The sequence below is a fragment of the Candoia aspera genome, chromosome 1, assembly GCF_035149785.1.
Source record: "Candoia aspera isolate rCanAsp1 chromosome 1, rCanAsp1.hap2, whole genome shotgun sequence".
Taxonomy (NCBI): Eukaryota; Metazoa; Chordata; class Lepidosauria; order Squamata; family Boidae; genus Candoia; species Candoia aspera.
Window position 1 is genome coordinate 81,318,677 of NC_086153.1, and position 27,049 is coordinate 81,345,725.

Below are 27,049 nucleotides of genomic sequence, written 5' to 3' on the forward strand. Positions count from 1 at the left end.
GGATTCGCCGTTCACCACCAGCACCGTCGGCCGCTAGCCATCCTTTTGGCTTTGAGCTAGCTGCGTCATCACGTCTGGGGCTAGTTGAACTCATCCTCTGTTCCTCCCCAGTAGCATTTTGACCATCTTCCGACCTGGGGGTCTCATCTTCCGATGGTATACTGACATATCTCTGGTTGTACTGATCCATTTAGTTTTCATGGCAAGAATACTGGGGTGGGTTGCCATTACCTTCCCCAGGGATCGCATTTAGTCTGACCTCTCTGTCATGACCTTCCCGTCTTAGGTGGCCCTTCATGGTTTAGCTGATGGCATCATTGAGGTGCTCAAGCTCCAGCACCACGACAAGGTAATGATCCTTTGCTGAAGATTATTCTTATTAGGTGACCTCAGACTAAGCATCTTAAAGCTTGTAGTCTAATTTATATCAGATAGTCTCCTTAACTACATGAACAATTTGTGGAATCAAATCAGAGTAACACTTTCCAGCCTTTTCTTGGGCATCAATATATAAATTCTCTCTCTCTCTCTCTCCCACCCAGAGTCATTGTTATACGAGATGAGCAGTGAAGAAATATGATAAATAAAATAAAATAAAATAAATCTATCTAATCTATATCAAGTGGGTTGCCCTTGCCTTCTTCCTAGGGCTGAGAGAGAGTGACTGGCCCAAGTTCACCCAGCTGCTTTGTGTCTAAGGTGGGATTAGAACTCACGGTCTCCCAGTTTCTAGTCCAGTGCCTTAACCAGTATGCCACACTGGCTCTCTAATGTTATATAGACACAACTTATCCTACAGGTAAAAGCACAGGTATTTAGGTAGGTAGATAAATATGCTATTAATATGGTTACCCAAATAAGCATAGCACTAAAACGTTAAGGAAAAAGGCAATCAACATCTTACCAAACAGGCAGCCTTATGGACTCTAAAAGAATCCAAATACTGGGCATGAACCAAATGAAATTAGGAAATGCTAGTAGAGAGACCCTAAGAGAAAACTTAAAATATCAGTAAAAAGGACAACAAATATCTTACAAAAGGTATAACACTATGGATCTAAAAGTCTCTAAATTTTCCTCTGTCTGAACCACACAAGGCAAACCAAATTAAATTAAAAATAACTCTGCTTCATCCTAAGAAGTGAGGGCCAGACTGTACATTATACTTTTTAAATAAGAATTTTATTAAATTTCAGACAACAAAGATAAAAACTACAGAAAAACAAAAAGCTACAAAGAGGAAAAAAAACTAAAAAAGTGTGAAAACACAACAATTTTTTTTTAAGTTACAAAAAGAGGTGACTTCCGACTTTTAACAGCAAGGACATACAACTATCTTCCACAATCAATCCCTTACTCTATATTAAACCAAAATCACATTATTTCTATAAATCATTCCATTGACACAGTATAAAAATCACTAAATACAGTTGCTCCCTCCCCTTAAGTTATAGACTGTACATTATACTTGAACAAGGAGCCAAACCTCTACAGTTCCCTAATAAACTGGGGCAGAGGGAGAAATCTTGCGGAATGTTGCTTCTCACCTTTGCCTCCAAGCAGTGATTTGAACAAAAATGTCAGGTGCAATGACAACCATAATTCCCATAGGCTCAACAGGAACTCTTTGCTTGTTTCAAAGCTCCTAGTCATGATGTTGCTCCACTAACTCACACAGGGAAAGAGGAGAGATAAACCTGTCCCCCTTGAGCAAGGTTGTCCTAACAAGAGTGGCCTAATAAAATGCTGCTTGTTGTGCACAACTCATTTGTATCCTACTACAAAATGGATGGCGATTGTTCTCCAAGAGAAAAATAAAAATGCTAATCAGAATTTTATTTATAGGAATGGACTCTTTTCTGTTTTGCTGAGACTGAAACAGAGCTGTCAGATCTGGTCTGCAAAAATCTGGTCAACTGCTACATGATAGGTGAGATTTGGTAGTCCTAACTGAAGCTGGTTTTGTCATTAAGGTGACCCTCTTAGATATTCTGGGCATGTTCATCAGTATGACAGAGGAACAAAGATCAAAATCAAGCAAAATATTTATTTATTCCTTAGGTTTCTGATCTAAAAACTGAAGATCTCTGAACATATTAACAAAATAATTAAAGTGTGAGACATTTCTAAAAAGAAAATAATGATCAAACAATAAATGCAATTAATAAATATGTGGTTTAGGAAAGCAGTATCTAGGAATGTGATAAGGTGGAATAGAATAGTAAGCATTACTCTGTAGATGGACATATTAATGGGACTTGACTGGAAACTGCATTGATGGGAATCTTAGAGCCAAGGCAATCAACCTGTTTTGGGGTTACGTTCAAGCTAATTTGTTAACTAAGCAGTAATCAATGCTTGTTTCCAGGATTTCTTGCACCGAAGTTGTTCCATATAGGCAAAAATGAAGCATACAAGAACACAGCAAAAGGTAAATCCTACTTCCCTAAACTGCTGGATTACTTGCTTCATCTTTACTTGACTAGCAGATTGTTCTGAGTGGAACACTGCTGAGGAAATGGATCCACTGTAGGAAAAGAAGCTGGTCCATTTTTACTTCTTTTCTGTTGCTGGTCTTTGGCAACACTTCCAAATTACTCTAACCTAGTACATTGGCATGTCCTAATAAGTGCAGACTACCTCTAGTACCTTAGTTACTTAAATGTGTTTAGTTCTTATGATGCTATGAGCTACACTGTTGAGAGTGCACACTCCCAGAATCGTTACTGCAGATGGTCTGGTCTTAAATAAGTGGTCAGACTTATAAGTTCTGATAGACTTATAAGTTCAGATAGAACAGATAGGTTCTATCTGCTTGAGGAAAAAAAATGGCCACAAATCCATTGCCACAAATCAGGGCAATGTCAACATAATACAAGTAGATGATCCCCCTAGGCCAGAAAGCATCCAATGAGCTATTGGGGAAGAGAAGAGGATAAATACAAATAACACTGGTGCTTGCAATATGGCAGAAAGGACATCCAGCTGCTGATGTCACCAGAGGCAAAAACAAAGTTTTATGCTATAAAGATACAGTATGTATACCAGTGGTATGTGGAATGTCAGAACCAGGAACCAAGGCAAACTTGATGTTGCCAGAACAGTAATGTCAAGACTGAACATGGCATTCTGGGAACCAGTGAACTGAAATGGACTGGAATGGACTTCACTTCAGAGAATCATCAGATGTTCTGTAGCATGAACTTGCAAGAACTCGGAAGCAGTGTCTGACAAACATTCCTGGCAAAATAACACCCATCAGATGATGGAAGCAACTGAACAAATTACGAAGAATGAAGTCCTTATGGCTGCAGCTTCTTCTGTTCTGTTAGATGTAATTGTAAAACGTGCAGTTAAACCAGAAGAAGCCTATTGCTACCAAGCTGGAACATTGCACCAGGATGTGTTCAAAGAAAAATGAAGTAATTGTGGTTTCTGCACATTACCTTTGAAGGAATGATTAAATCTTGGCAAATATGCAGGCACCACTTCAATCCTGTATTGAGATAACATACATTTATCTCTAGTCTGCTTCTATGTTTTGCCATCAGATTATAATGAATGAAAAGAATGCAACAAAATTGTGGGCTTATAAGGGAAGTCCTTCATTTTAACATGTGTTGTTCATTTAGAGACATTATCAGAACTATTCATTTGCTGCCAAGGTTTTGCTCCATGAAAGCCCAAATTGGTGCCCAAATAAATTCTAGAGAGTTTGGTGCTAAGACATGTATTTGGTATAAAACAGCATGCTTTAGTTGGAGGATATGGAATGCTTCTACACCCAAGGAAGCAAGTAATTGTCAAAAGACAGGCATGATGAATTATGGATCTAGTCATGGCTCAAGAGTTGGGAAACTTCACCAGAGGTCATGATGGAAAGAGTAGATACTGCTCACAAATGTTTTTAGAAAATGCTTTGTGCAATATATGTTATATAAAATTTCATGTGATAATTTTGCACATACCAAAATAAAAAATGACATAATATTGTTTCTGAACAGCAGACTGCTGCATTTGTCATCACTGCATTCATTTCCTTAATCAATGTTAAAAACATTTAAATAGGCTACAAAGTCAAATTGTACTCTGTTACAAGACTTTTAAGCAAAACAGAATGGATGAACTTACTTTCAGATCCCTCAGATAACAGGCAGCAACATAGATGAAGTACACTTTTAAATATGCTCCTAATTAGGGGTTTTAAAAAAGTTTATTTAAAACTAGTAGATGTAACCTTTCAAATGATCTTTTAGTCAAACTTGTGTCCAGAGAAGGAAATAAAGGCATTTGGATAATGAAACTCATGTAATTTACTATGCAATACTACCCTTGAATACTAAACATGTTTACATAGCGGAAAGTCCCACCAACTTTGGCTGTTTCTACTAGCTGCAGTTTATTTATTTTATTTATTTTATTCAAGCTGCCCAGTTTCTTCTTGCCATTATTCAGTTGACATTATTCTTCAGAAATGTAGATGCTTAATAGTATGTAAGATGTTCTGTAAAGTATCTGTATTATTAATGTAATGTAATGTAATGTAATGTAATGTAATTTATATTCTGCTTTTCCATCCAAGCAAGTGGTTAACAACACAGTAAAAATGCATAGAGAATTATAACATTAAAAAAATATTTAAAATGCAATTCAAAGTATAGTCAAACAAGATGATGATGATGATGCAAAATCTGTACATGAACAGAGAAATTATAACTGCTCTAACTTGTTCTACATGAGGCTAAACTTAAATATTTCCAGAAAATTTCACTGGTAAAAATGCTATTGCCAAATTGCTGGCTGAGAGTGGATTCTTGGAACATGTTATCTGCATTGGTTCTTTCTAGGCTCAAGTTAAGATTCTGAATGGCTTGGAACTGTGTATTTGAAGGACTAAGGTCTTGTATGTTCCATCCAGGTCCTTCTCATTAGTTTATTGCCAGTTGGGCCTTTTTGGCTCTACCAACTTGTAGAATCACTTGCCAAAGGAAGCACAACTTGCCACAAGAAGATATGCCTTCAGGTTCCAAGCAGAATCTGGCTCTTTCAGAGACATTTGGAACTGGCTGAAGGTTCTATTATACTTGTTGTTCTCTTTTTCCAGATTTAGCGGTCATTCCTTGTTTGCCTTTTTCCACTGTTGCAGTGGAGTGGGTATGTTTTGGTTGATTAACTGGCTTTTACACACACACACACACACAGAGGGAGAAGGAGAGGGAGAGAGAGAGAGAGAGAGAGAGAGAGAAATAACAGATGGGTTACCACAGGCAGCAGCTGATGGCTTAGTGGCAGCACTGGCAAGACTATCGGACCTACATGTCTGGTACTGGTACTACCATTTTAATTCTGCTAGACTGCAGACACTGAATCCTGTGAAACTTAAAACAGCAGCCCCAAGGAATTCTGCTTCTCAGCCCCCACGCATATAACAGTGCCACTGTATTTGTTAATGTAGCTATTACATTAGGCATTAGGAATTCTAGATAGCTTTTTTCCTCCTCTAGATTAAGTATTCTCTAGTTAGGACACAAATGGTAGTGTTAGGTTAGCATGGACATCATGTTCAAATATTAAATATTTATTTCTTGGTTTAGCAGCTAATAAGATTAGACCTTATTAGAAGGTAACATTCAGTAGAAAAAATACAGTTCAATGCAAGTATAAACCCAAAAAGTAGAAGAGATGGAAAGGCAAGGAAGAAACTACCAAATGGCACTGCCAATATGAGCATAGCCATCATCAAGAACAGATTGTTTGTTGATGTCAGTTCAGAATAAATTAGAGACAAGCATTTCTAATTTTCACAGTGCTTACAGTAAGAACAGGCCAGGTAGAAGATGTACAGGTTTGATGTAATCTACCTTTCTAGTTGAGATCTACTGTATAAGATTTTTTTTCCTTCTGATCACATTATTTCAATATTCATTATTTATTTATTTATTTTATTTATCATATTTTTATTACTGCCCATCTCTCCCACTTTCAACTGTTTAAAAATCTGCCACTCTTTAAGATTTTAACTAGGCTGTAGTAGATGAGTTTTCCCACAGTTCATTCATAAAATGTGTCAAAAAAAGAGAATAGGATTATCTTACACTTTATTGTTCTGCTTATAATACTAACATAATTTGAAAAATTTGAGTGAAACCTGTAGGCTCAGGATATGCCAAAGATCTGAGCAGACCCATAACAGAAAGCTTTCAATACTTCCTTGTAACTGAACGGAACCAATTTATATGGGTTGAGGATTAGCGTTAGTGGGCCTATTGCAGGGATTGGCAAGAATGAAACAATTTCAGTGTGGCTCCAATCAGCTCCAGAAGCCAACCTTGTCAATTGGTTATAATACATGGAAGCAAAATATTATCTCTCCAGAGTATAATCCAAGGCAAGCAACAGTCAAGGATTGGAAGGGCCAAAAAAAGTCAACATAAAGCAGACAGTCATAGTTAACTGCAAAAAGTTGCTCAGGCTGAGGAGATCACTTTAAATATTGAATGTTACAGATCCTTGTGCTCTGAGGTTGATCATGTAGGCCTGAATATATTTCTTAACAATAGACTCTTCCAGATGACTAACACTTTCCATCTCCCAGCCCTGCTGAATCAAGGTTAAAGCACACCTAGGATTGACCTGGGTTGTTTTGACTATTTTCAGATCTGTTTGGAAATCTGAATCTTACATGCACACAAGCATGTTGACATATTTGTATGAGTCTAGAGCTGGTGGAGAACCCTGACTGATTGATTGAATCAATGCTTACCTTTCAAGCCAGCTTTCTATTCTTGCTAAGCACAGAGCGAAACCAGCCCAGGAAAATGTGCTGTCATGCGGGGCTAGTAATTCCATACCTTTAGTGATGCCAGAATGTTGCTCTAATCTGATCTCAGAAGTGTTGTAGACCAAGAATATTCTCCAATGACAGCACAGATTGCTACTTCTGAAGCAGCATTTCCTCACAGATATAGCACCAGTGGCACTGGGAATATCGGAATTGCTCACAGGTGCAAATTCCTGGTTGGGAGCACTCATCTTATCCTACTAATTGGCTGCATCTCCAACTGGAAGATCTTAATGTCTCTCAAACTGAGAAAATTATTATCCTTTTATATTATTAGATTAAGAGTATAAATTGCTGTAGGACTAGGAATTTGCAAGTTGTTTTATTTTAGAACTCAGGCAGAAGCAATACTGGTGCTTCAAGCAATATAAGGAAAATGTTAACTTGTAGTGCTGACTCTGTTACCAAAAGATCCTTATCTATGAAAATACAGGTAGTCTTTGCTTAATGACCACAACTGAGACTGGAATTTCAGTTGCTAAGCGGAGTAATCATTAAGCGAATCTGACCCGATTTTACCACCTTTTTTGTTGCAGTCATGAAGCGAATCACCGTTCGCAGGCATTAAGCAAACCATGTGGTAGTTAAGTGAGTCACACAGTTCCCCATTGATTTTGCTTGCCAGAAGTCAGCTGGGAAGGTCAAAAATGGCGATCACATGACCACGGGATGCTGCAATGGTCATAAATGTGGACTGGTTGCCAAGTGCCCAAATTGTGATCATGTGACCACAGGGAATCCGCAATGGTCTAAGTGTTAGAACTAGTCGTAAGTCATTTTTTTAACACCGTTGTAAGTCCAAACCATCACTAAATGAATGGTTGTTAAGTGAGGACTACTGGTAGAGGGATCAGCTTAAATGGCAGGTTTCACACAGGTCTCTTTAGAAGGATGTGTTGAGAAGGAAAGCAAGAAATATTGCTGAGTGTGGTCACAAAGAGGCCTGATGACAGCCAGAATGACAGTTGAGCTGAAAGGAAATTGCCATTTCCATAACTAATAATATATAAATTGTGGCAACATCGTCCAGAAAGGCTGCGGTTAAAGCTTAAGTTGACAATGGATTTTTTGTAGTAGTTGTTTTATTATAGGGTGCACTGGGAAGTTGTGATAGGTGAGATAAATAGCCTGCTGTCTGCATATATTTAGTGAGTTGAAATCCACAGTATGAAATACAGGAAGGTAGCAGGACATTTATTGGCTATTAAAATGGTCAACAGTTATCCCAGGATGCTGCTAGAAAAGGTGGAATAAAAACCAGTTGTGCTGGAGAAGGATCTCCTTCCTTATTGCTGCTGCTGGTTAACTCCCACAATTTACATTGTGGCCACTGTTACTGTACGTTCACCCAGGGCCCCTTACTCTTCTGTTTCACGCCACACTTCAAAAGTAGCAGATGCAGTGAGTCACGTTCTGTGTATGTTGGGGAAACATTACTCAATGGAAAGGGTTCGTATAGCTTCTTAAATGGGATGGATCCCTTGAGTCAGTCTGTCTTGGAAGAATAACCGGCTTGGTTGATTATTTGTGAAGACTACGGGATCTTAGAGACTCAGGGCGGCTTTACACTTATAGTTCTTTGATGGGGGCTGCCAGAAAGTGCTTAGCTATGAGTGTTTCATGTGCTAGAGCACTTGAACCAGTGTTTTTCAAACTTTGGCTACTTTAAGATATGTGGACTTCAACTCCCAGAATTCCCTAGTACACACGTCTTAAAGCTGCCAAGTTTGAAAAACACTAACTTAAACTTACTAGTGATTTTCAAGAAAACAGCTCAGATGTTCCAATCTGGGATAGCTCATGAATTGTTAGATCAGTGACTTGCCTTGTTACATGGCATTAACGTTCTAAAAAGAGAATTCCAGGTTTAAACAGGCTGTCAGTAAAGTCTGCTTTGGAGGAGAAGGGTTCCAATGTTAGCAAATCTCCTCCAAAGGCTCCTGCTACAAGTCACAATGAGCTCAACCACATCCAGACATCATTATGCACTTTCCCCTCCTTTCCTCATTTCATGGATCACCCATGAAAACATACCTGGCAACCACATCAAGAAGCAGTACACAGACTCTTACCTGTGCCCTATGTTTGGGATTTGTCTGCCATTAGATTTTGCACAAAGTCCCAGAGGGCTAAAGTTAAGGCTAATCCTATGGGCCAGTATAAGGCATATCAGTGATGCCAAGGCTCTGTAAGGCTTGAGCTGCTGTATCAAGCATGTTGCATGTAGGCGCCAGGCCTAATGTTTACATTTACAAACTCTCAACTCTCCTTTTTTAGAAACATACTGTATCGGCACAGGAAACACCATCTGGAATATGCAATGCTGCTTTTAATGGAGGTAAGTGAAGAGTGTAATCCAATATGTAAAGTATGGGCATAAACCCAAAATAATGATAATCAATGGGGCCTTCCAGTGTTTTCATACATTAGCCGTATTTATCCATTGGCAATACCAAATGGGGCTTGTAGAAGTGGTAGCCTGGAGATCACCAGTTTGACCACACTTTGCAAATTGGCTATTTGCATCTAACTCTGTGGTTGCTCCCAATTCTTTATTGCTTAGAGAACCTGCTAGTTTGGTTTAAAATCAACGATCAGTGCTCTTTGTGTTGTTTTTTCAGTTACTGTTATTTCCCAACAATTTTGGACTTTAATGGAGAGACACTACTCAATAAAGTAGTATCAGAACATATTATTTACTACAGAAATGTGTACCCACTTTAACCATTTCCTACTGATTACTTGTAACATCATATAGTGTCACCCAACCAGTGATAACAGAGATGTAAAGTCTGTTCTCATTACTGTGATTTTGGCATGATGTTGAATGATGTAAATGACAGTGGGGGCAGTGCAATGCAAGAAAATCATACTTTCTGTCTAGATTTTCCATGTCAAATGGAGAGGAAAAGGTTTTTGCACGGAAGGAAGATACTATCATCCAGCTAGGTTGGAGGGTCTCTGTCTAAATAAACAAGCCATCATCAGTCTACTCAAATAAAAGCTACACAGTAAGTTGGAAAGAAAAACCAACATTTAAATACCAATTTAGTATCTCTCCAGCTCTATCTGGATCCTGTACTTTTTAAGCACACCTGAGAATTCTGGTTGTTCATCTGAGCAGAGGCTACCCCATTATTTTTAACACTTTGGTTATGCAGGAAAAATGTGACATAAGCAGCTTGGTTTCACACATGCATTGGAGTACTGCAAAGTATCTCTACTTAAAGAACAAGTAACGCATTGCCATACTAATGGAATTAGGATATTAACTATATAAACTAAAATGTGAAAATAAGTCCTGCATAATATATGACTATATGCTAAATAGTTGGGTGAGGGGCTTTGCCTCTGAAAGAAATCTGAGATATTAAGTGACCCAAGCTATGTTTGGATTTCTCTCATTTTTTAAAATCTTTGGGAGCATCTGGCCTGCAAGCAATATTGTGAACTGCTTTTGAAACTCACATCCCTTCAAAAGTAAGTTGGTATTGTTCTTCATGAAAAATAAGCCTCAAATCTACCAGGTTCATGGAATTAATCTTCACAGTTTGATTTTTAGCCTAAATAAATACGTGCTTGAAAAAGACTTAAAGGTGTTTCAGCAACTGAAGGCATGATGTTTGATCTATATAAATTTTCGAATTTAAGCAAATGGGCAGCTGGGGGTAGGATGTACCAGTTGTGGTATTAAATGTTATATTGCATTTAATATGTACTTTAAAAATAAACACCATGGAAGGGAGTGTAGAACTGGAGCCATGTGGGCAAGGGGAGAGAGAGGTGGGATTAACACTTAATACTCTTCTGGTATTATGATTTTGTGTAGCCTTCTTTTGTGCATATGTACATAATATGGCAGCTTAGGCAACCTTTGGTTTCACTGAGATCCAAATCTCTTTCTGTACCACTTAAACCAGTTTGTGATTTAGACTGTCAAGGTCTAAAGAACATCTGGCATACCTTTAATGCACACCTGGTTAGATTCGTATTGATCTCAGCCACATTAGATTATGGACCAAATAACTCACTGTTGCTGAAACATGCCATGCTCAGAGCTTGATGCTGAAGTTTTCTAATTTTTTTGTTTTTCTACTTTATTTTCTATTTCATTAGAGTTCAACACTACCCACAAGAAGAAAAGCCTGGGTCATTATATGATTAATGTATTGTGCATAGTATATTTTTCACAGAATATTTTTTTTAGAAGACTTGTTATGAATAGCACCTTTTACATAAACATCAACCCATAAACATATTTATCCAAATTCTTTTTTTAAAAAAAATCTCAGTTTTAAAAAGTATTTCTGCAACCATACAGTGCTGGTTGTTCATTGTTTGTGTCAGCTGAATTTATAGAGTGACCTGGTATTTTGTTCAGCAATGTGCAAACCCCCGGAAGAAGCTTTGAGCAACACTTCCATTTGGTTTTCATGGCTGTTTTGCAACATAGTGCGGCTGTGAGGCAACATTCTGAAGCTCACAACCACCAGCTGATAACAACAAAGAATTCTATTAATAGCAGTGGAAAGTGGTTAACATTCCATAATGCAAGCACAGCATGCTTAAGTCGTTTTCTTGCAAGATATATCACAATTCCATTTTTCTGTGTGGTTAATCAAATATATTAGGCTTCACTGAGCATAGATAAGTGCTCATTTCAGTTACATTTCCAGGCCTATCAAAACCAAGGAGATGGCAGGACAACCCAAAATTCATCCTGTACATGTCCTGAAGCAGAATAACCAAGCAGCACCATAGACTTAGGATAACAAAAGCACTGAGTTCCAGTGAGCTTCTCTAGTTTCTTCCTTTGCGGGATTTCTGTTTTCTTTCATTCCCAAAACCAGCTGCTCCACGTCCTTCAATGGCAGTTATTTAAAAGTTGTGGTTAAGATCTGCAGAAGACGGTGGCACAGCTACCACTTCCCTGGAATTGGTACACCACACTCATACCAGCCCACATAGTAATAGGGTGTCATATATCCAATGCGTCCAAATGATACAGGCTCTTGTCGATACTGGCGATAATAACCTATAGGAGCCAAAGATCAAAGTTAGTTTCTTAACAGTAGCAAAGGGATGGATCTAATTATTGTAAAGGAAATGGAGGAAAAGGAGTGGGATAGAACCCTGCCAGCTGGGCATTCTTCAGATACCCAGTTATCTCCTTGTGTTACTCCTTATGGCATGTAACTTAGCCTGTTCTAGAAGCAGCTTAAATACAATTCTTCCTATACTCTGCAGTATACAGAAGATTTGCAACAAAAGGGAATTACAGTTTCTTGGCCCGTAATTCTTCCCATGAACTCTCTTACTGGGATGTTCCTCCTCCTCCTCCTCCTCCTCCTCCTCCTCCTCGTTGCATGGCCTCTGTCAACAACAATCCTGTGCTTTACTGGCATCTTCAGTCAACTCTCTTTCTATGCTACAGATGTTCCGGTTCTACTGTTGACTAAAAGCCCCTTCCTGAGACAAAGGGGAGTGGGGAGGGGGCATTATACCAGCCTAATTGGACTTTCTCACTCACAGTTGTTTCACTCACTACTCCATAGTTTGGGCTTTCTGTGCTGGCTACTGCAAGAACTGATGCCTTGTACCTCCAATCTGAAAGAAAGCCGTTGCAGCCAGATAGATCTTGACATTTATACCTTACTAAGCTGCCACACAGATCTCCTTCTATAACTCTAGATAAGAGCCAGAGAAATATGTTGTATAATCAAATTTCTGTTCTAAAAATTGCCTGAGTTCACTGAGTGGCCGGGATCCAAGACACTGTCTGGGCCTAGCCTATGTCACAGGACCATTGTGAGAATTAGAGCTGCCCACAGTGATATATGCTAGTTTGAGCAGACAGAAACATTACATAGCACATAATACACAGCTTGCCGTTTTGTGTATCAGTGGGACTTGTTCCAAACTAATTGTAATAGGCAGAGGGACAACTGCGCCCTGTTCCAATATATCTTCAAGGCCAATAACACTTCCATGTCTTTTCTATTATGTAGGAATGGTTATCGCTATGTAAACACAAATTACACTAGTGATTTGGCAGATCATAGCATTTTTCCTGCAATCTGAAAAAAGTTGCAGAGATGTACTCCATCTCTGTCATACCAATCAGAGGTGACCAGTGGGAAGAACAGAACAGGGAAGGCAGAAATATCCGTGCTAGCAATAAAAAAAGGGTGAAATTAAGAAATCAAAAGGAACCAAATTAAAGATAACCATTTTCAAATGATGGAGACAAACCCATCTGTAGAAAGCAGTGGAATGCTTAAAATATTAACACACTCTCAGCACTCCTTTTCACACAGATGGAGGGCTACCTGAAATGCTGACTTCTGTGCTAAGTCCATTATTTCAGGGCATTTTGTGTTTCTTCTCCATAGTCAGGCACATCTGGATTACTCACTCTTGCATAAAAAGCAAAGCACAACATGACCCTAGGATTGCAGTAATTCAGGATTTCCTTTTATGTGCTAAAATGCTAAGGGTTCTAAAACTTCTGCCAGTCACTGCCTATACTGAAAAAAAAAATCAAAAATGAAATAATTTGCCATAACCTCCGCCAGTGTGGTGTTTTGCAAATGTGCTCCATCTCTAATTCTGATGCTGGCTGGGAGTTGGAATCCCAGTAGATTTGGAGAGCATCACATTGAGGAAAGGCTGGCTTACAATATTGAATTGCCTGAACACATTTGCTGATGCTTTGGGGGAGTTGGGAACAGAGGGTCCAACTTTATTACAAAATCGTAGTTTTTGAAGAACTGGGCATAAGCTGCCTTCATTTTACAACTGGTTTGCAATGTAAATTGCCAGGACCCCACCAAATTAATGTTGTGTTTATTTTTACCTTGAATAGGAGGCAGAGCTTCCACATAGGACTGTGGTCCTGTTCGTCCATCCAAGTGTGAATCTACAAACTGACAGTGATCTTCACCTCTTCCCCAGCTATCCCCAATGCTGTAAAATGTATCTGGAAAAAAGTGACAGAGGTGAGAAGCACTTACAATGGCTTTGCTGCAGTCAAGAGTATAGTTCCAGGGAGAAAAATCTTCTGTCCCTTTATCAAATTTATGAATTTTTGCAATAACAGGAGCATTATGGTGAAAGAATCCACTGGCACAACATGGAAGTGAAACAGTGGTCCTTGCCAACATTTTTGAATTCAGTCAGAAGTAGTTGGCTGAGAACCACAGTTAAAGCTATCTTTTCTTCAGGTGGCACACTTGCCACTGTCTTTCTGTTGTGCTTATCTTCTTTCATTGCATTTGGTGCAATTAGCATGTATATACTGTAATTAAGAACGTGCACTAAAATGAGGTAGCACTATTATTATTCCACATAAAACAGAGGAAGATGGTACACATATCCATACATGAATGCATGCAGAAACCCACCCCCCATTGAAATAGGCTTGGGAAACTGAACTGAGTCTGAGAATTACAATTAGAGATGAGCAAATGAGTTTATTTCCAGGCTGTGTTTCTTTTTCATGTGTAAACCCTTAAGTCCATTTTACTTAATTTCTACTCTAAGATACACTTTGAAAAAACCACATCTAGATGTGCACACATACTATTTTAAGCATTTTTTCCTAAAAATAATACATTTAAAATTTGTGTCAATGTTTAAAACATGGATTAAAATAACACATTTAAAATATTTTCTATCACGATTTAAAAATTAAAACATGATTGTTGCCTCTTGATCTGGTTCTGCTATGGAATGTTTCTTTTAAAAAAGGTGGGACTGATTCCATTTAGATCTGAGTTAAAACATTATCTCATTATGCACTTGCTGAAAATGAAGTAGTATTTCTCAGATTTTTAAGGATGTGAGGAAATGAGAACTCTCCAAAGATCCAAAATTGTGGTGAATTTAGCTGGAATGATTGAGACTGAACTTGCATGTTATACTGCATGGTGAAGTAACAATCTAATTGTCTTGAATACTACTACCTAGGACATAGTACTGTTCAAAGTGAAGCATTATGGAATGACACCACAGCCTACTAGGCCATCAAGAAGACACAGACTTGCTACTCCTTACAGTGGTACCCAAACCAAAATTTTAACAATAGGAAAATCTGCAGTCATCGCTTGCTCATGGTTGGTAGCTACTTCCCCACAAAATATGCCTTTTTTTCTTCCTGCTGAATCTCACTCACTTGAAAGTGCATGGATAATTCAAATAATGGAATTTCAGCTTATTCTAAACAACAATATCAAACTTTTAAAACTGACTAGTAGACGAGCCAAAGTGCTTCCAATATATATCTTGGATAGGATTTAAAGAAATGGGGAAAAAAGGCTGATCTATATACTGGAAGCCAGCCAATAGCCTGGAGGCATTATAATCGTACAAGGTAATCAAATTTATTTTTGATGCAAGGATTTACTGTATCTTATCCCAGACTGCCAAATGATCCAAATACATACCTCTCAGATCATCACTGAGGTAAATCTTGTATCTCAATGAATTACAAAGAACAACACCTACAAATTTCCTGTACCACGTCCGTTTTACATATTGCTTGCCGCTGCATTCTGAGTACGTGGGATCATATTTAAAAGTGAATGGGATCCAGATGGGTTCACCACCTACAAAACAAGATTAGAAAAAGAAAAACACTTAAAGGTTTGACTATCAAAAGTGTTAATATTAAACTACAATAACTTAACAAAGCACTTTCAATTATTAAATGTTACTACTTGACCAGACCAGTACATGATCTACTAAAACAGATCTACTTAGATTTGGAATTGATTACAGACTATCTCATGCACTCACGGTGTTGTGAATAGAAGTAGATTACTAAATGGAGTAATTTAGTAATCTAAATGCAGAGGAAGGCTTTTGCTTCCTTCGTTATGGCTCTCCATACAACGGCAAAATGTTTGAAAGAAGTCTGAATGATGCCAGAGCAAACCACGATCTAGACACCATGGATCAGAAAACTGTTTCAGTATATTCAACATTCACAGCAAATCTGGTAACCTACAATATGCCCCAAAGGATTATAAGAATTATCTTTCTTTTTGAAATTAACTGCCCTGATTTTATGTCCTGTGCATTCTGGCATGTAAACTTAAGCACCAGTGGACTTTCCTAATATTTTTAGTTTTGAAGTACAAAAGAAGACACCAAAGATCTGATTTCTTAGCCTTAAGGACAGGGTAGTCTGTGTGTGTGGGAAAGACCACTGCCTGCACCAATGCAGGAAATCACTAGGTCAGGTAATAGATACTAAATACTTTCAAATTTAAGCATCTGACTTACTAGGCAGCCTAGCAGGTGAAATGATAGCACACCAAAGAGCCTTCTTCCCTTCTTCAGAAGCCTTTGCTTCTAAAACATGAAATTTCCCTGTATACTCTGCCCTCTTATACTGGTGGCATCTATTCTATGTCATGAGAACCATATTTTTTAAAAGGAGAGGAAAAAAGCCCCACAGCAATATATTGTCTTTTCTTTAATAGATTTGTTTGAACTTGAAAAAAGTCATAATCCTGAAAACACACATAACATGAGGAATAACATGCAAAGATAAGCCCTTTGAACTCTGACTGAAACTTATATATCAAGCTTGTCACATATCCTAAGATTTCCAGCATTTTAGCCACAATATTATTTGAAAAAGGAGGAGAAAAAGGGAAAAGGAAAGGAGAAAAAGAAAGAGAAAGAGATCTATACAATGAATCTGGATCACAGCACTCCACATTCCTGTGCTATTCATCGGCGGAGTGGTTTCCCATGAAGAAGTGCCAATGAAATCGACCATACTCCACTACAGTTGCTGTTGTGAAGCCAACCATATGGTTTTTGTTATACACTCAAAGCAGCTTGCAAGAGTTATTTGGCACTTTCTGCATTTTAAATATTAAACATGAAAACCCAGGAACAAATTATGATTCTAAGACATAATTTTAATCCATTGTATAATAACATTGTGCTAAAAATGTATTAAATATCAAGTAGATAATCTAAGTAGACATCAAATTGTCTTCAGTTGTTTAAGGAAAGATTCTAAATCAATTCTACAACTATGACAAACACACAAAAGTCACTAACCTGTAATACTGTTTACTAACTAGCTAAAATTTGACAAACAAAGAGTTCTGTTCTTCCTCTACTCAAAGAACTGATGAACTCTTTGGAGATTTCTGGAGTGTGGCTACTTCTTCAACTTTTGATGCCACACTGAAACTTTTAATAAGACAGAAAGCAAAAATGACTAATTGCATAGGGAGCAATTATATTGACAGTATTTAAATTTTAATACTTAAACGTATTTAATTATAATAAACTGAATTAAACAAAGTGTCAGTCTCTTGCAGATGGCCCCATTAAAGTGCTATCCACCAGTCCTTTTAGAAGAAAGCTAAAATATAGTTGGCAAAATGGTGTCTCCCCTCCCCTTAATAAAAACAGCAAAATGTATGTCTACGCAAAACCCCTTGGCCATAGAAACAGTGGAAGACCTGTAATGGACCTCATGAAGACAGGACTAGTAATATGTAGCTGGGAAAAACCAACTCTCTTTCCCAGTTTAAATCAACCTTCTGTACAGCACAGGACTAGCCCTGTGTCATGCGCTGCCTGCCTCTGAATAATGCTCAGACACTGGTTCGATGGATCAGGCTCTGGTTTATTCACAGCGCAGTTACAGCGTCGGAAGAAAAAAGCTGAGAGTGACAGGAGCGCGCCGGTGCGGGGTTTAAATACCCCGCGCCGGTCAGCGCCCCCTCACTCGCGGTCACGTCACCCCCCTTTGTCCAATACGTTGCCCTGCCGGTGGGTGAGGGGTTGTGAGGCCCCGCTGGCGTTCTGGGATCGCCCATCATCGGGTTTTCTATTCATCCGGTGATTGCTGTCAGCTGGGCGATCCCCGTTGTATTGGCGCTGATGGCTCGGGTGTGCTCCGTGATCCGTTTAGTTATTGTTTGTTGGCCGTTAGTCGTTGTGAGTTGATGGCTACTTATCTTGAGCCCCTTCTCCTGTTTCCTTGCTATTGTCATGTGTGCCATTGCGCTGATGACTTCAGCTCAACGGCACTCATGACATACTGCCCCCTGTCCGAATAGTGCTCCCCCCCGGTTTTCTGGTTTTTTTTTTTTTTTTTTTTCCGGTGGAGCTGTCAAAACGGATTTTTTTTTTTTTTTTCGAAATTCCCGCCGGAGTAGTTGTCGCCCCTCCCTTTGCTCCTCCCTCTGCCACGTGCCTTCCCAGGGTGTGTCCATGGTGTGCATGCCCGGGTCACGTCCTGGCGTGCGCATGCTCCAGCCACACCCTGATTGTTTGGCTCAGTTCGGCGAGGAGAGAGGCGTGGCTGGTCGGGTGCTTATCAGCTCCAGGTAGGGCCCTTCTCTTTTTTTTCTTTTATTTAAAGTGCGTCGCCTTTGTTATATCTCCTGGGCGTTGCCCCCAGGTTGCCCTGTTGACTTGCTTGCCACTCCCCCGCGGCCGGGGGGCGGGGGGAGGGTGCTGGCGAACGCTTGTCACCGCCTCGTGGGCCCGGGGCGGGGGGAGTGAGTCCCGGGGGGGGGAGGTCCACCCAAGTCGCGGGCTTGGGGGGGCCCTTTCCCTTGGGGCACGGGAGGCGGGGGAGGGGCCTGCAGGGGGGGGGTTTGCAGGGGACGGCTTGCTGACCTTGGTTGTGGCTTGTCGGGGTATGCCCGGTGAAATGCTCTGGTTAGGTCAGGCGCGTTAACGTTGTGCGCCGCCACCCATTCCGGGTGGGGGAAGTGTTTCCACCTGACCAGATAGTGTAGAGTTCCTCGTTGCTTGCGGGAGTCGAGTATGTCCCTTATCTCGAAGTGGTATTGCCCGTCGATCATCACCGGTGAGGGCTGTGGTGTGCTTGGGTGCCATCGAGAGGTGGTTGCCGGTTTCAGGAGGCTGGTGTGGAACACCGGGTGGAGTCTCCGTAGGTTGTGTGGCAGGTCCAAGCGTATTGCTACCGGGTTCACTATTTGGGTGACTCGGAACGGCCCGATGTACTTAGGCCCCAGTTTTTTCGAGGGTTGGGGTGACTTTAGGAACTTGGTGGATAGGTAGGCCATATCCCCCGCTTGGAACGTCGGTTGTTGGCGCCGGTGCTTGTCGGCCTGCTCTTTGTAGGCTGCCTGTGCATCCTTCAGCGCCGCCGTGATTATTGGCCATGATTCCGCGATCTTCCGTCCCCAGTCGCTAGCGTCCACCTGGGGTTCCGGGGGTTGAGGTAGCTCCGGTATGGGGACGAAGTCGCGCCCCGAGACTACTTCGAACAGAGTTTTCCCCGTGCTCGTGTGGACGGCGTTGTTGTATGCGACTTCGGCGAACGGGAGCAGTTCAGCCCAGTCGTCTTGGTGATAGTTAGTATATGAGCGTATGAATTGCTCTAAGGTGGCATTAAGAACCTCTGTGGCTCCGTCCGTCTGGGGGTGCCAGGCCGTAGATAGGGCCTGTTGGGTCCCCGTCAGCTTTAGGAAGGCCCGCCAGAATTTGGAGGTGAACTGTGTGCCCCTGTCGGTCACCACACGTGCGGGACATCCGTGTAGCCTGTACACGTGGATGAGGAAGAGTTTGGCTAGCTGTTGTGCGGATGGGACCGACGTGCAGGGGATGAAGTGGGCCTGCTTTGAGAAGTAGTCCTTCACCACCCAAATGGCCGTTTTCTTCTGGCTGGGTGGGAGGTCCACTATAAAATCCATAGAGATTTCCTCCCATGGGCGGGAGGGTTCTGCCACCCGTTGTAATAGCCCCGCGGGTTTGCCTGGTGCCCGTTTGGCCCTAGCGCACGTTGGGCAGGACGCTACGTATGCTTTTACGTCTCGCCTGAGCGCGGGCCACCAGAATTGACGCCGTGTTAGGTTTAGGGTCTTGAGGAACCCAAAGTGTCCCGCTTGTTTGGCGTCGTGTGACCTATGCAAGATCGCCTGGCGTTGCGAGTCCGGGACGTAGATTCTGCCTTCCCCCCATGCTAGGTCCTGTGCCATCGTTACCTTGTCGGGGTTTGCCAGGAACCAGGGGTCGGTTTTGAGGGCGGCGGCGAGGTCCGTGCGCATTCCCCCTGGTAGTTGCGGTTGGCTTCTTCCGGTCGCCGGTTGTCCCGCCGTCGGCTGCGCCGTAGAGTCGAGCTGCCTCCGAGCGCCGCTTCGGGTGGTCACGGCCATTCCCAGTTGCGAGGCGGATAGGACCGTCCCAATGGTGTCTGGGGCGGGCTCTTCGTCTTGGGGCAGTCGGGAGAGGGCGTCGGCCAGGAAGTTCTTTTTGCCCGGCATGAACTTCAGCTGGAAATTAAAGCGGCTGAAGAATTGGGCCCATCGGACCTGTTTTGGGCTAAGGCGTCTGGGCGTTCGTAGGGCCTCGAGGTTCCGGTGGTCGGTCCAGACCTCGAATGGTTGGGTGGCTCCCTCGAGTAGGTGTCGCCATGTCTCTAGCGCTGATTTTACCGCGAAGGCTTCTTTCTCCCAGACGTGCCATCGCCTTTCTGTCTCGGAGAACTTCCTTGACAGGTAGGCGCATGGTTTCAGGAGTCCCGTGGGGTCTTTCTGTAGCAGGATGGCCCCCAGGGAGAAGTCTGAGGCGTTGGCTTGGACCACGAACGGCCGTTCTGGGTCCGGGTGCGCGAGGATTGGCTCCGTAGTGAACAGCGCTTTCAGCTTGTTGAATGCGGTCTGGCACGCGGGAGTCCAATTCAGCACTGTGCCTGGGTTCTTGGCGCGTCGGGTGTCCCCCACCCCTTTGGTTTTGAGGAGGTCCGTTAGGGGGAGGGCTATCTCTGCGAACCCCCGGGCGAATGACCTGTAAAAATTCGCGAATCCGAGGAAGCTCTGTAGTTGGCGTCTGTTGCGGGGGCGTTCCCAGTTTAGCACCGCCTCGACTTTTGCGGGGTCCATTTCTATGCCGTCCCCGGAGATTCGGTACCCCAGGTAGTCTAGGCGCGCTTTGTGAAACTCGCACTTTGTAGGCTTGGCATAGAGCTGCGCCCTTCTGAGCTTGTCGAGGACTTGCCTGACTAGGGTCACATGTTCCTCGTGCGTTTTTGTGTAAATAAGGACGTCGTCGATGTAGACCAGGACCCCTTTGAACAGATGTTCATGCAGTACCTCATTGATGAGCTGCATGAACACCCCAGGGGCCCCCGCGAGTCCGAAGGGCAGCACTTTGTACTGGAAGGCGCCTAGGGGGCAGTTGAACGCAGTCTTCCATTCATCCCCCTCCCTGATTCGGATGCGATAGTACGCCTCGCGAAGGTCCAGTTTGGAAAAGACTTTGCCCGTGGACAGGTGGGCGAGCATGTCCTTCACCAGGGGTAAGGGGTATTTGTTGGACAGGGAAGCCGCGTTTAGGCCCCGGTAGTCGGTGCAGAGCCGTAGGGTGCCGTCTTTCTTCTCCCGGAATAAGACGGGGGCTCCGACCGGTGAGCATGCTGGCTCTATGAATCCCCTGTCTAGGTTTTTATCGATGAACTCCCGGAGGGTTGCCATCTCCTTCGGGGTCATCGAGTAGATCTTTGGTCTAGGTAAGGGGACGTCGGGCAGTAGGTCGATCCGGCAATCCGTCTTGCGGTGGGGGGGTAGTTGGTCAGCTTCTGCCTCTCCAAAGACCTCGGAGAAGTCGGCGTATTGTTCCGGTAGGTCTGCTGTGGTAGCGGCGTTGTCTTGTGTAGTCGCCTCCGCTCGTCCTACAGTGGGGTTGGTTCTGCCCGCTGGAACTGGTGCTCGATACTCGCCGTCGCCGAATGTGAAGGTGCGGGTCTCCCAGTTGATGCGCGGGTTGTTTGTCGCGAGCCATGGCATCCCCAGGACTGCAATGGGCCGTCCGATGTGAGTGACGACGAACGATGTGCGTTCGGTGTGAGTGCCCATTTGCAGGGTGACCGGCTCGGTTTGCAGCGTGGCTGGTTTCCCTCCCGCTGTGGAGCCGTCCAGCTGGTGGAATGCCAGCGGCGTGGGGAGGGGGAAGCAGCGGAGGTCGAGTTTGGCGACTAGGTCGGGGTGGATGAGGTTTTTTGAGCACCCCGAGTCCACTAGTGCCGCGGCCGTGGTGGCTCCGTTGCCGGCAGAGAGTTTGATTGCCGCCATTATTACGGGGCTTTCGTCGTTCCGTCGAGGTGGTCCGCGCTGCTGTCCCACCGCCTGCCTCGCAACGTGTTTCAGGGCAGGCGGGGAGCTTTTCCCGCCGGCTGGTCGGGGTCTACGTTATCCTCTTCCCCCCAGTAGGCGTCCCAGCCTTCCTCTGGTGTCGCTGTGGCCACGGTCATTCGGCGGTGAGGGGGCGGCCCCAGGTTGGGTGGTTTGGGGCTAATTTTCGGGGTGGATTTAGGCGCACTGGTCGGCGGTCGGTTGGCGAAGCAATCCCCGGTCTTGTGCCCTAATTTGCCACACTTCCCGCAGGGCTCCCGATTGAATTTCTTTTTTGGGTATATGGGGCCGGCCATCCCCACGTGTGGTGCGGGTACCTTTTTTCCGGCATAGTTTGTGTCTTCCGTGGTTGTCATGAGGAAGGTGCGGTGTGCGTGTTCGGCTTTCCCCGCGAGGTGGATCCACCCGTGTAGCGTTTCTGGGTCGTCGCGGTAGAGGGCCCATTGGAGAACGTCGCGATTGAGCCCCCTTTTGAACATTTCCAGCAGGGTGGTCTCGGACCAGTCGCTGACCTTCCCCGCGAGGGCTTTGAACTCCAGGGCGTAGTCAGGGACCGTGCATGTGCCCTGTTTAAGTCTTTGGAGTGCGCTTTTCGCCCTTACTTTGGCTAGGGGGTCTTCGAAGTAGTTTTTCATCTCATTGATGAAGGCAGGGAAGGTGGCGAGGGCGGGGGAGCTGGACTCGTACAGTTGGACGTACCAGTCCGCCGCCCTGTCTTGTAGTTTGATCGCCACGGCGGCGATCTTGTCAGCTTCGGAGTCGTAGGAGTGTCCGTGCCTCCCCATGAACTCCCTGGCGTTCGTTACGAAGAACGAGAGTTTCGTGGGGTTCCCATCGAAAAAGATGGGGAAGTCCTTTGGGGCCCGGGCGTTTTGCGCGGCCCTGCCTCTCGCTTCCCGGTTTGTAGTGTCGTCCGCCTGTGCCGTCTGCTGACCCTCCGCTGGCCCGTGGGGGTTCGGTGCTTCGCTCGGGGTGTGGGCCTGTGCGGGGACGTCGTTGGGTGGCGCGGGGGGCATAAGCGACTGGAGCATGGTCCGGAGTTCCGTCAGTTGGGCCCGCATGGCCGCGAGTTCAGCTCGTGCCTCCTCGTCCACAGCCCGCGCCGCCGCTGGGGCCGGTTCCGTTGGTGCGTCAGCGGGGGTGGGTTGCCGGCGGGGTTCATCCTCCCTCTGCCGCTGGTCCGCTTCCTCCGCCGTCTGCTGGGTGTCTCCATCGTCCTCCTCCGTGTTGACCGCCATTGGGCTGTCGCTCCACGCCCGTTGCTGGGGTGCGATGTGGGGCGCAGGGTCCTCCGCTGGTTTCGGAAGGCATGCTGCTCCCTCCCGCGGTCGGGTTGCCTCCGTCGCCATCTCCCCTTGGGGTTGGAGCTGAGGCTCGGGTCGGGTGGGGTGGGCGTCCATGGCTCCGGGAGTCCGCGGTGCCTCTGGCCTTGGTCGGTCCTCCTCTGTCTCTTGCCGCGCGGCTCGCCCTCCTTGCCCGCGTCGCTCCGGCTTCATCTTGCTGGTCTTCTCGCCGTCTATTCCTCCCGCGGCTCGTTGTCGTCCGGTGGGGCTCGGCGAGGCTGAGTTTAGCACTCTCAGCTTTATGTCATGCGCTGCCTGCCTCTGAATAATGCTCAGACACTGGTTCGATGGATCAGGCTCTGGTTTATTCACAGCGCAGTTACAGCGTCGGAAGAAAAAAGCTGAGAGTGACAGGAGCGCGCCGGTGCGGGGTTTAAATACCCCGCGCCGGTCAGCGCCCCCTCACTCGCGGTCACGTCACCCCCCTTTGTCCAATACGTTGCCCTGCCGGTGGGTGAGGGGTTGTGAGGCCCTGCTGGCATTCCGGGATCGCCCATCATCGGGTTTTCTATTCATCCGGTGATTGCTGTCAGCTGGGCGATCCCCGTTGTATTGGCGCTGATGGCTCGGGTGTGCTCCGTGATCCGTTTAGTTATTGTTTGTTGGCCGTTAGTCGTTGTGAGTTGATGGCTACTTATCTTGAGCCCCTTCTCCTGTTTCCTTGCTATTGTCATGTGTGCCATTGCGCTGATGACTTCAGCTCAACGGCACTCATGACACCCTGGCTCAAGAGAGCTGTCATCCAAATTCTAAATACAGGTCTAGCACTCTTCCAAAAGCACTATGAAAAGCTTCCATTAGGGATTAGGTGAACAGATGCCTCTGATGAAGCCAGGTGTCCAGTCAGTCCTGCAACCCAAAACAAAATGGCCGTGGTGTGCAACTCCCAGCAACCTGTCTGTTGTTCAAGGTAGACCAGGCTAGGATGCCAGAGTTATAATGCTAACACTACTTTATTATAAGGTTACAGTAACAGAATCTTGCAACTCTGAATGTGCTTCCCCCCTCCCTCCCTTTATCTTCATGAGAACTAGGGAGGGTCAGGTCTGAGATGTTTTCTCTTACATTTCTGCCCTGGACTTTTATGTAACCATTGCCTTCATTGCAGCTCTTCCTCCTGTTCCTCAAGGTTATTCCTATTTCCCATTATACGACAAGAGGGAAGGGGGTGTGGCTCTCAGCAACCTAAAGTGGCCAACAGGACCCGAGCAGATCCCAACTCCTGAATGCATCAACAACCACGTTATCAGTTAAGCATTCCAGATCAGACTGGCAGCCAGATTTATGTTGGAAGAAGAGAAAAAAATACTACTTTGAAATGGGAATAGGCTTCCTCAGATATTGGATGTGGATGAGACAAAGGCAACATCATAAGACATGGCAGAAAAAAGGAGTAACTGGGACATATTCATGCAATAGTTAGAGAGCTGTGAAGAAGCTGTCCTGGCTTAATACCTACCTCAGCCCCAAATAATACCATTTCAAGGGCATGGGAGGCCCTCAGACTGAACAAAGTTGTGCATTTATGCTGTAAGGGCTCTTAAGATATGAGGACACTTTTCCAAACTCTGCTTTCCACTAGTTATTTCCTTCCTTCCTTCCTTCCTTCCTTCCTTCCTTCCTTCCTTCCTTCCTTCCATCCATCCATCCATCCATCCATCCATCCATCCATCCATCCATCGGTCCGTCATAGATATTAAATCACAGCTCTAATCTTTGAAACTCTCAGGAGAAAGAGACAACAAAGCACCAGAAAGCAAAAGTGAAACTTACCTGGTGGTCTGACAATAAGAAGAGGATTATCTGTAAGGAAAGAACAAGGAAATGCTTCAATGATTTACTCTAAAAATCAACATCCACAATAGCTAAAATAATGTAGATGCTAAACACTTTTTTATATGGATAGGTACAGCAAGTAAGTTCTAAATCTTCTTGTTTGTTTATTTATATAACTTATATCCTGCCTAATTTCACAAACTGAATGACTCACATAGAATATCATAAATATAATCAATTAAATCAACAAGCATAATTAAAAACAGCATAACTTGCTTCAAAAACTTGACAAAACAGCAGTATTTTTACCATCCTCCTACACTGTAAAAATGTAGAGGCCATTTGAACTTCAAGGGTAAATTATTTTATGCCCCCATTCCTCTAACATCTCTGACGAAGGAGACCTGAAGCATGGCTGCCCCTAGTCATTTCTCCAAATATTTTAGGATATTCAGTCATTAAACATAATCTCCTTTGCTGTCTCCTCCTTCTCTTCTTCTTTTGAACTCTCTACATTATACTAGTGTTTTTACCTGTAAGTGAGACCCCTTGCTTCATCACACTTGCCATCTTTTACCTTTTTTTAAATTGACTTTATTGTAATTTGTTTGATTGTTGTGAGCTGCCCAGTCATTGACAGTTGGGCAGCATACCAGTTTAATAAATTATTATTATTAATAATAATAATGCTATTCTTTACAATGAAATTTCCATATTTGCAGATTTCACTGCCACAGATGGTAATCACATTTACACAGGCTAATATAACGTAGAGGCTCTTTTTTTTAAGTGCTTGTATTAAAATTATACCTTAATATAATTTTAATATACATCTACTAGTTCAGTGGAATGACTTTTTAGTAACTTTAAAAGCTTATTTTTAAAAATTCTTTTAATCAATCTATCATAGGTATGAAAGCTCCTGGTGCTTTCAGGAAGATTAGGGAAACAGCATCACCCTTCCATGTTGCAAAATCTGCCCTTACTGTGCATGCCCAAAAGGGGCCTGGCTTGCATTACAATGCTGTAATCGCTGTTTTTGTCAAGCAGACCTGTTGAATCCCCTGCAGATGCTGCTGCTAACTCATTAAGGCTTCAACTGACTTTGTCCAGGAATCAGTGCAAGAGTATTCAATTAGACATTATTTTTACATCCTACACATGTAAACACTTCTACTCTAAATCCATAACAAGAACTGTTGAGTTGATTTGGAAGGTCTTTAAAAAAAAAGGCAGATTTTTTGAAAGACAGATGTGTATATGAATTCCAAGTCAGGAACTTGGGAATCTAAGGGTGGGAAGAAGAAGAATCTTGGAGTTATCCAGAGCTAATTAAGGGATCAACACATCGTATTTTGTTATTACATTGTGCCAAGTGACCTATGACCAACCATCCAAGCAAAAATAACATGGAAAAAATATGTCTTTAGCAAGCCATATTTTTACATCGTTTAAAAGAACAGAATCAGCTTTATGAAATGAAAACAAGGTTTAGCTGAGAAGGGAAAAAAATTAAATGAAAATTTGTTTCCCAATCTTTTTTGCAGACACAATTGCTTTGAACCACTCAGCTGCTCAGAATAAGAAAGGAAAGGAAAGGAAAGGAAAGGAAAGCCTAATGTTAAGTGTCTTGCCAAGCAAGCAACAGAAACTGAATTTCCTCTTTTCCTGTTTTAATTTAACCTTCTTTTTTCTCATTATCAGGGTAAAAGTAAAGATAAACTTTCCTCTGTGCAGAGCTTGACCCTTGGTGACCTAAGGGAAACATCCATGTAGTTTTCTTGAGAAAAGAATAGGTCTGCCATTCCCTTCCTCCATAATCAGGATAGCAAAGACTAAATCCACATTGGGCAACCTGAGACTCTGTTAGAAAATCTTGAAGTTAGCTCTCTGAATTAGAAAGAGAAAGTGCTGAAACAAAATTCACTCTTGTTTGGCTGGAGAGGATCAGCACT

General features: G+C 43.4%; 1 protein-coding gene across 1 annotated transcript in view; it reads right to left on the reverse strand.

Moving 5' to 3' along the window:
• Positions 1 to 10,991: 10,991 nt before the first annotated feature.
• The window catches only part of FNDC1 (fibronectin type III domain containing 1), a 58,329-nt gene continuing 42,271 nt past the window's right edge, over positions 10,992 to 27,049 (reverse strand). Inside the window, exons 16-19 of the mRNA XM_063307917.1 lie at positions 25,092 to 25,121; positions 15,286 to 15,447; positions 13,698 to 13,820; positions 10,992 to 11,876 (exon numbers count right to left, since the gene is read on the reverse strand). Coding sequence (XP_063163987.1) covers positions 11,761 to 11,876; positions 13,698 to 13,820; positions 15,286 to 15,447; positions 25,092 to 25,121 — 431 coding nt within the window. The 3' untranslated portion in view covers positions 10,992 to 11,760. The remainder of the gene's footprint in view (positions 11,877 to 13,697; positions 13,821 to 15,285; positions 15,448 to 25,091; positions 25,122 to 27,049) is intronic.